Source organism: Echiichthys vipera (assembly GCF_963691815.1).
Source record: "Echiichthys vipera genome assembly, chromosome: 15".
NCBI classification, from domain to species: Eukaryota; Metazoa; Chordata; class Actinopteri; order Perciformes; family Trachinidae; genus Echiichthys; species Echiichthys vipera.
In genome coordinates, this window is record NC_139840.1 from 1,312,993 (window position 1) to 1,322,654 (window position 9,662).

Sequence of the window (9,662 nt, forward strand, 5' to 3'; positions counted from 1 at the left end):
GAACCCTGAATTGCTCCCAGTGCTGCGCATGGGTGTGTGAAAGTGTGTGAACGTGTGTGAATGGTTACATTAGTGTGAATGTGACGCGTGTGAAAGCGGCGTGAGTCGCCAGAAAACTAGAAAGGTGCTTTGTAAGTACAAGTCCATTTCCCATCTCACCTTCCTCCTCTCCGCTCCACTCTCCTCCTCTTCCTCTTCCTCCAGATGTTGTGGAGGCTGCTGGGACTCCTCGTCCTCGCCTCCCTCTGCTCAGCCATGCTGCTCCCAAACAACACCGCCCGTGAGGCCGGTGGACACGACCCCAACACCCACTACTGGAAGAGCAGCTCCGTGAAGAACGAATCGTCTAATTCTACGGACAAAATGTCGATGGACAAAATGGCGCACAAATGGGTACCTGTCGCCCGCAGCGGAGGAATGCCGATGTACCCCGAAACGTCCTCCGAAATGTCGTCCGAAGAGCAGACGTCCTCCCATGAACAGATGCCACATTGGCGGCAGATGGCCCCCAATTTCAACATGACCGATATGGCCCGTATGACCGGGGACACCGATGACCCGATGATGCCCCCAATGTTCCCGATGCCGCCCATGTCCGATGAGGCAATGTGCGACATGCTGATGAACTCACCGGTTCCTCCACCTCTGGACCAGATTCCTGTCGCCTGCATCTGTTGGCGCTGTAAAGGCACCGTGGGGCCCAAAGGAGACCGCGGAGACCGGGGCCTTCCAGGTATGTAAAATTAACCCGGTGCAGGATTTGGGTTTCCCGTTGTTCCATGGTGATGTGGTGGTCAGCACTGTCGCCTCACAATAAGAGGGTTCCCGGTTTGAACCCTTGGCTGGGGCCCTTCTGTGTGGAGTTTGCATGTTGTCCCCGTGTCTGCGTGGGTTTGAATCCCGGCTGGGGCCCTTCTGTGTGGAGTTTGCATGTTGTCCCCGTGTCTGCGTGGGTTTTCTCCGGGTTCTCCGGTTTCCTCCCACAGTCCAAAGACGTGCAGGTGTTGGGTTCATTGATGACTCTAAATCACCCGTAGGTGTGAATGGTTGTCTGTCTCTGTTTGTCTCTATGTGTCCTGTGATAGACTGGCGTCCTGTCCAGGGTGGACCCCGCCTCACGCCCAATGTCAGCTGGATTTGTCCAGGCGACGTTCAACAGCGGTCCAAAGTTGTAATCAAATGCCACGACAGAGCAAACTGTTCTCTCCTCCGTCAGGAATCTTATCAGAAGAATCCATCGCAGACCAAACTTTCCTTCTTTTTCCCCAGAAAAAATAAAACAACGCAAAAGACGCGCGTTTGAAAAAGAAAAGGTATTAGTGTGGATGTAGCCTTCGTCTCCCTGGGTCATGGAGGATCGCAGAAGGGCACACGTGACCAGGGGGAAACGGTGATATGCACCTAAAACGTTCTCAAGCCTTTTGTCTTTAACCTCAAGAATCAACTGAGAAACATGCTTGAAAAACAGAAATGCAGCTCATGAAGTAGATTTTGTTTCAATAAAGTTTTGTTTTTAAAGTTTCTGTAAAAATGTGAATGATCAAATTAAATCAGTTCACATGGGGGGGGGGGGGGGGGGGGGGGGGTTAATAGCACTACTACTACTGTCAGACCAAAATCTACGATTGTACGTTGGTCTGGGAGGGATGATGGCATTGTCTTCAGCACAAGAGGCGGGCGGGGTTCAAATGGCTGCACGCAATTGGACAGTCCTTCAACCAATCACACCAACGATCCAGATGAAGTGCTCCATTCGATTGGCCACCAGCGGGGCTAACTGGTAGATTCGACTTTTACCAAAACCAGTAAAGCAAATGCATCCTTTCTTTGGAGGATTTGCTCCAGGCAAAGTTTCAGTTCAGTTTTCACAGTAAACCTGCCGCTGAAATCATTTAAAACTGCATTGACAGGTGCATCAACGGGTGGCGGTTGCTGAGCTTCAGTGGCCGCCATGTTGAATGTAAATTGTTTAACCAGCCTTTAGCCCACGAGGTGAAAGAAAGCCAGCTTGGTGATTGGATCCAGTAGAAAGGGGAAGGAAACAGGAGGAAAACACCGGCTCGTTTCTAAACCCAGGGGCAGAGTGAATTTGAAACGCCGGCAGACGGGGTGGGGGGGGGGGGGGGTACACAGTCGAGGGAATTGAAGACGTAAAAGATGTTTCAGAACCAGGAAAGTGAGGACTGTGATGTAAGCAATGACAGTAATAACACAACTGACCTGACGGTGATCTTTGATCAGGTTCACCCGGGAGTCCTGGGAGAAGAGGAATGACGGGGTTCCGTGGTGTTCAAGGATTCACGGGCGGTCAGGGGATAAAGGGTGAGTTACACATCAACAACTCTCCGACGTGGATCTGGTAACAACAACAACACAACATTGGTTTGGGCCTGCAGGGAAGAACGGGGTAACACTTTTACATTTGAGGATTTAATGCAATAGTTAACCTTAGGCTGTTGTTTACCCATGGGTATTAAAACAAGTCATCTAATTATCATAGTTTTTAAAATATGAGCCATCAAAAAGGTCAGTCTTATGGCACGACTTGCCCCAAAGCAGGTGTAAAGTTAGCGTAAGTACAGGGTAAATAGTGCAAAGGCAAACATGCATACTTTAAAGTTGAACCATATGTTTTGTCCTGTTTGTCGCAATGTAACCTAAACATTTTCAGTAAACTGTGAAGTCACCGCATTTCTTTTGTCATGATGTCGGTCTTTGTCTGTGGTTACAGGTCAAAAGGGAGACATGGGGGAGAAGGGGCAGCTCGGACCTACCGGTTTCACGGGGATGAAGGGCGGACGAGGCTTCAAAGGTCTGTTGAACGCCGTTATCACCAGAACTACATCATTTGTTGTTTTATGATCAGGCACTTAGGGCGTTTCCATGCACATCAGTTCCCCAAAGCGTTCTTCCCCCGGTTCAGGGAACAACCAGCTGACTGAAGCTCCCTGGTGTCCATGTGCGGGGGTTGAATGGTAAAATGAGGGAGTAACTCTTCCTCCGGTACAGTAGGTGGAGCTCCACCAACATCCAGCTGCTCTGAACACGCCTTTATTTCCACCTTTGTCACAATCACAAGCGTGGGGAAAATGGCCGACTTTTGAACACAACCAGGACACAAACGGCTCTTCTTGGTCGTGATGCTGGTTGCCATGGTGAAGTCCTCCCTCGGCTTAAAGGGAACGCTCTATTGTTGTTGTTTTTTACCTTGTTTTCGGCGCCGTTGCTTCCTGGTTTCCTGGATCTAAAGCCACTGCCGCGGAGTGAGGAGGGGGAGTTCTAACCCACGGAGCATTCGTAGACACAAAACCCCCGGGAACGCTGTTTACATGCACGAATACCCCGTTTACTAAAGGAGTTATCCAGGTCCGTTAACCGGGGTATGAGAACTTTACATGGTGTTTGAGAACCGCAGTATGCCCTTAACCCGAATATACTCAGGTTTTAAAATTGCTTGTAAAGGACTGATTGTAATACTTACGGTCTGATTGGGTTCAGGTAGAAAAAGGACATTGAGTAAAGATGATGGTTTGAGTTCAGACGTCTTTAATGTCCGGGACATTCCTCATCATGGCTAAGGTTAGGGGATAATCGTGGTCATGGTTAAAAGCAATGCCTGGTTCCACTCAGACCTCTCTTCACATGATATCCTCCTTTACTACCAACAGACAACAGTCATAGTTCCTCTGACCATTGCAGGACTTCGTCACTTGAGTGTAAACATATTTTGTGTCAAAATGTAACGCAATTGTTCATCATGTGTGTCTCCAGGAGATAAAGGGGACATGGGAATGGAAGGGCCCCCAGGCTCACAGGGCCCCCAAGGAGAAACTGGTACATGCCCTGCCTGCAAGAGTGTCCAGGGTCCACAGGGAATACAAGGACTGCCTGGACCAGCCGGACCCCGGGGATTGACAGGGGTGCCAGGACCTATGGGACCCAAAGGTTTAATGGGGTATAAGGGTGACCAGGGTAAACCCGGCGACCCCGGGATGAATGGCCTGAAGGGAGATCAAGGAGAGGAGGGGATGTGTGAGTGCACAAACGGGACGGACGGCGCTGATGGGCTTCCAGGAAAAATGGGGGCAAAAGGGGACAAAGGTGACACTGGTGCTCAGGGTATACAGGGCCCCATGGGGCTAAAAGGTGACATGGGCATGATGGGTCACATGGGGGTGCCTGGGCCCTGCTCCCCGACCATCCAATCAGCATTCACCGTAGCTACCACCCAGCCGTTTCCTGAACCAGACTTCCCCATTCCTTTCCCACGCGTTATCACCAACCTCATGGGGAACTTCAACCCACAAATGGGCATGTACATGGCCCCCATCAATGGGACCTACGTCTTCACCTTCAACTTGGCGGTTGCCGGAAAGCCTCTGAAGGTTGGTCTGATCCTCAACTTCCAACCTGTAGTCATAATAACAGAAGCGACCCACCAGTCCACTGCCAGCCAGACTGTCGTCCTCCACCTCAGCATGGGGGACCTTCTGTGGCTGCAGGTGAAGGACGAATTCACCAACGGTGCGTTCACCGGCCATGAGAGCACCAGCACATTTTCCGGGTATCTGCTGTACCAAGACTCCTGCGAAATCCCCATAGGACGAGATTTCCTGACCATGCCGTCTATTGAAAAGGAGGCCTTCAAGTGGAAAGATTTTCCACCCTCTAACACCACCACCACCGCTGCCACCACCACCACCACCACCGCTCAACCGTAGTTGCCTCGAGTCAGTCAGTCAGTTGCACAGTTATAGACGCACACACACACACAATCAAACAATCTGTGTATTTATACCTGCACGTTTTAAAGGAGGGGTATTCTGTCACGCAGAACATTTAGGTGATATCAAACATTAATATCTTCCATTTGTGGAGTGGATCGGAGTTCATGGTCATTGAAAAACAAAGTTGGTCAGCAGAAAAGCCAGTAAAAAAGTCCTGTTCTCTTAGTCATGCTAGTGATCGATGTCTGCGGTTTCATCATGTGTGCGTTAATAAACTCAAAACACACGGTTGTTCTGGACTTTAGACATCTTGGAGAAACTTTAAGATACTTAAATCTCATCTCATCTCATCTTCAGCCTCTTATCGGGTCGCGGGGGCACCAGCTTTAGCAGGGGACCCCAAACTTCCCTTTCCCGGGCCACATTAACCAGCTCTAACTGGGGGATCCTGAGGCGTTCCCAGGCCAGTGTGGAGATCTAATCTCTCCACCTGGTCCTGGGTCTTCCCCGAGGCCTCCTCCCAGCTGGACGTGCCTGGAACACCTCCCTAGGGAGGCGCCCAGGGTTCATCCTTACCAGATGATCCTGAACCACCTCAACTGGCTCCTTTCAACACAAAGGAGCAGCGGCTCTACTCCGAGTTCCTCACGGATGCTGAACTTCTCCCCCTCTCTCTAAGGGAGACTCCAGACCCCCTCCTGAGGAAACACAGTTCACACGCTTAAATAATACTTAAATAAATTCAGATGACTTCATAAAGAAGTGTGACAGAGAAGTAAAGCAGGAAAATACCCCCCCTTTAAATGTGGAGATGAATCCACTCTTATGATTTAACACTGAAAGATGAAAATGCATGTAGGCTTACACGTGCCAGCTTAACAAATGCATTTGATCATGCACTTACTTTATTAAACGTCTGGGCCACTGAGCTGGTTGCAGACCTTTCTTCAGTCGCCTGTAGAGGTTGAGACCTGCTCCTATGGTACATGTTTGAAAAGCACTTTGTGATGTATTTTTAATTAAAGAGTTCAGCTTGCTGCGACTCAGTTTCAGAGCCTTTATTTTTCCTTTTCAAATGTTGATAATGCATTAAGTTTGACGCTTGCGGGAAGAAAGTAATTGTATTAAATTGCAACCAAAGCGGCTGCTTCCATTACCTAGATTTAACAGAAACATTCAGTTTTTCATGTGGATGGTAAGATCAGTAAAACATATGGATATTCACTTTTCCGACACCGTGGATGGGGGTAATGTTGGCTTATAAATCCTTAATTTTACTCTGCTAGAAACAGCTTCACCAGCATAAACACAGCTCTTCAAAGGACCAACGTGCAGGTTTTAGTGACATCTAGTGGTGAGACTGCAGAATGCAACCAACTGAATAACCAGCACCTCAGCCCTCCCTTTAGCGTTTAGTAGAAACTACGGTGGCCTTCAGGTAACGTGAAAATGCAAAGGCCCTCTCTAGAGCCAGTTTTGTTTGAACATGGCAGTGCAACATGTCGGGTGGTGGCTATATGGTAACCTAAAAGTCTCGGAAGGTGGTTCATTTTTTTGGCATTGTCCTTAAATGGTTAAGATTAAATGGTTAAGGTTAGATGGTTAAGGTTAGATGGTTAAGTTTGGTATCGAGCTCGATGGTTAAGGTTAGGCGTTGACCTTGATGGTTAAGGTTAGGCATTGATCTTGATGGTTAAGGTTAGGCATTGACCTCCATGGTTAAGGTTAGATGGTTAAGGTTAGGCGTTGGCCTCCATGGTTAAGGTTAGATGGTTAAGGTTAGGCGTTGGCCTCCATGGTTAAGGTTAGATGGTTAAGGTTAGGCATTGACCTCCATGGTTAAGGTTAGATGGTTAAGGTTAGGCGTTGGCCTCCATGGTTAAGGTTGGATGGTTAAGGTTAGGCAGTGACCTCCATGGTTAAGGTTAGGCGTTGGCCTCCATGGTTAAGGTTAGATGGTTAAGGTTAGGCGTTGACCTCCATGGTTAAGGTTAGATGGTTAAGGTTAGGCGTTGGCCTCCATGGTTAAGGTTGGATGGTTAAGGTTAGGCAGTGACCTCCATGGTTAAGGTTAGGCGTTGGCCTCCATGGTTAAGGTTGGATGGTTAAGGTTAGGCATTGACCTCCATGGTTAAGGTTAGATGGTTAAGGTTAGGCGTTGGCCTCCATGGTTAAGGTTGGATGGTTAAGGTTAGGCGTTGACCTCCATGGTTAAGGTTAGGCGTTGGCCTCCATGGTTAAGGTTAGGCGTTGACCTCCATGGTTAAGGTTAGGCGTTGGCCTCCATGGTTAAGGTTAGGCGTTGGCCTTAGTGGTTAGGGTAAGTATAGGTCAATCCTTGCAAGTGTATATTTACGGTTACACACAATCAGGATGTTGATATTTGGACTCATTCTAAACTAAACGAAAACGCAACATTTCCTAGTTTCAGAGGATTATCCATTCATCTTCAGCCTCTTGTCCCTGTCGGGGTCACGGGGCGTTGGAGCCGATCCCAGCTGACATCTGGCGTGAGGCGGGTCCACCCTGGACAGGACGCCAGTCTATCACAGGACACATAGAGACGAACAGAGACAGACAACCATTCACACCTACGGGTGATTTAGAGTCATCAATGAACCCAACACCTGCACGTCTTTGGACTGTGGGAGGAAACCGGAGAACCCGGAGAAAACCCACGCAGACACGGGGACAACATGCACACTCCACACAGAAGGGCCCCAGCCGGGATTCAAACCAGGAACCCTCCTGTATGCAAGTGCAGAAAAAGACCGTGGGATGATTTTACCCCTGAAACTTTAAGTGACCCCCCCACGTGTAAAACTGCATTACACCAAGAAAGAGCAGCTAATGGAAGAACGGATCAATGAGCTTTTATTGTCACAGAGTTCAAACTGCACAGTTTCACAGAGCGTCACGTCGCCTTCAACTGCAAAATAAAGTTTAGCCTTTTACATAAATGTTGCTACGGTAAATCTGAACCCAGCAGCGGCAAGTTTAGCGACACAAGCGCAAGCAAACAAAACTTCACATATTAGCGATGAGGGCTTGAGACTTAGGAAAGCCAGGAGACTTAGACAACCACTGCTCGAGTTCAGGTCAAATACAATTAAACTCACACGGTCCACTTATGGAAAACTACCGACGCTGTCTAAAGTTACTTCACATCTAAAAATGCAGTGAAAGAGTCAGAAATTAGCCGCATTACTGAAAAAGCACAAAAATCTTTCTTACACATCACAAAGACTCATCTGAGGACCATATCGGTGGATTTGCAAGTTAAGAGATAAGAGTACGACGCTACTCGGTGTTAGCTCGGGTGCTTGGAAAAGAACCATGTTTCATAAATAATTTCTCACATATAGCAAGTAAAATCATCATTTTGCACATTATAAAAGATACAAATATAATAAAATTTAAGTTATTCTCCTGTAATGTTTTTTAATTACCGTATTTTCTGCACTATAAGTTGCACCTAAAAACCTTCACATGTCTCCAAAGCCGACAGTGCTCCTTATAACCCGGTGCTCCTTATATATGGACCAATATTGAGCCACAACAGGTCTCCAACTACGGTGAGCAGCCGCCGACTCTATTTCCCCCGTAGAAGAAGTAACGCGCGGTGCATGTTGAGATATACGACTGCGTGAAGCGTGCCGTTTCATTTCCATGTGTGTGTTTGTGTAAAGAGCCCAAAATGGCTCCTGTTAAGAGACACGCTTACGACGCAGAGTTTACACTCAAGGCCATTAGTCACGCAGTAGAACACGGGAACAGAGCAGCAGCCAGAGAGTTGAACATGAACCAATCAATGGTGCCGAAGTGGAGGAAGCAACAAGACGACCTCCCCTGACTGTTGTGTTGACGTTCCCTTTAGAGCAGCTCCATCTAATGGATGCAGAACGTGACCCCAGCCTCCACTGTAGCGTCTGTTCTATGCTCCTTATAATGAGGTGCTCCTTATATATGAACAAAGTTTCAAAATAAGACGTTCGTTGAAGGTGCACCTGATAATGAGGAAGAGTAGAAGGAAGAGGAGGAAGAAGAAGAGGAGGAGGAGGAGGAAGAGGAGGGAGGAGGAAGAAGAGGAGGAGGAGGAGGAGGAAGATTAGAAGGAAGAGGAGGGAGGAGGAAGAGGAGGAGGAGGAGGAGGAAGAGGAGGAGGAAGAGGAGGGAGGAGGAAGAGGAGGAGGAAGAGGAGGAGGAGGAGGAGGAAGAGGAGGAGGAAGAGGAGGAAGAATAGGAGGAAGAGGAGGAGGAAGAGGAGGAGGAAGAGGAGGAGGAGGAGGAGGAAGAGGAGGAGGAGGAGGAGGAGGAAGAAGCCTTATAGAGCGGAAAATACAGGAGAGGTCTTAAGTTACAGGAAGTTTCCACTGATTGTGTCTTCAACAAATATTTTATTTTGAAAAGAAAAATTCAGAATTGCTAATTTCCTTGTATTTTGTTTTGCTTTTTGAAATAAATAAATCGTTAAACATGACTTAAATAATTTTAAAATCATTTTTTAAGGGGACAGCGTTAAATGCAGCTGCTCTGATATAATTCATAAAGTAAATTATAAACACGTTAGGGCGAACGGAAAGACTTTGTTAAGCTTTGGGAAATTAATATAATTAAAGATGGAAGAGTGGGCCCTACGGAAATGATGACTACTACGGCGACGGGGGTGAGTGTGTGCGGGAGTGTGAGTGTGTGCAGGTGTGTGAGGATGTGTAGTTGTAATGTTGTGTTGTTCTCAGAAAAATGAAATATTATAAACACGTTGACACTGTTTGGATGAATTCTTCCTTTGCAAACAGAATGAAAAAAGTAAATTAGAGTATTTTCTTTTACCCAGACCAGTGACTTTTGTGTTTGGAAAAGTGGAAATAGAATTTAATTTGTCTGCATAAGAAGTAACTACAGTGATAAATGTTATTTTTTATAATATAAACG

At 47.4% G+C, this 9,662-nt stretch overlaps 1 protein-coding gene across 1 annotated transcript; it reads left to right on the forward strand.

The window, feature by feature from the left end:
* Positions 1–272: 272 nt before the first annotated feature.
* On the forward strand, positions 273–4,749 carry LOC310957545 (uncharacterized protein). The gene is made up of 4 exons (XM_083928157.1): positions 273–733; positions 2,242–2,322; positions 2,732–2,812; positions 3,772–4,749. The coding sequence occupies exons 1-4, from the start codon at positions 364–366 to the stop codon at positions 4,719–4,721; spliced, it is 1,482 nt and encodes a 493-aa protein (XP_083784283.1). The 5' UTR covers positions 273–363; the 3' UTR covers positions 4,722–4,749.
* The last annotated feature ends 4,913 nt before the right edge of the window (positions 4,750–9,662 follow it).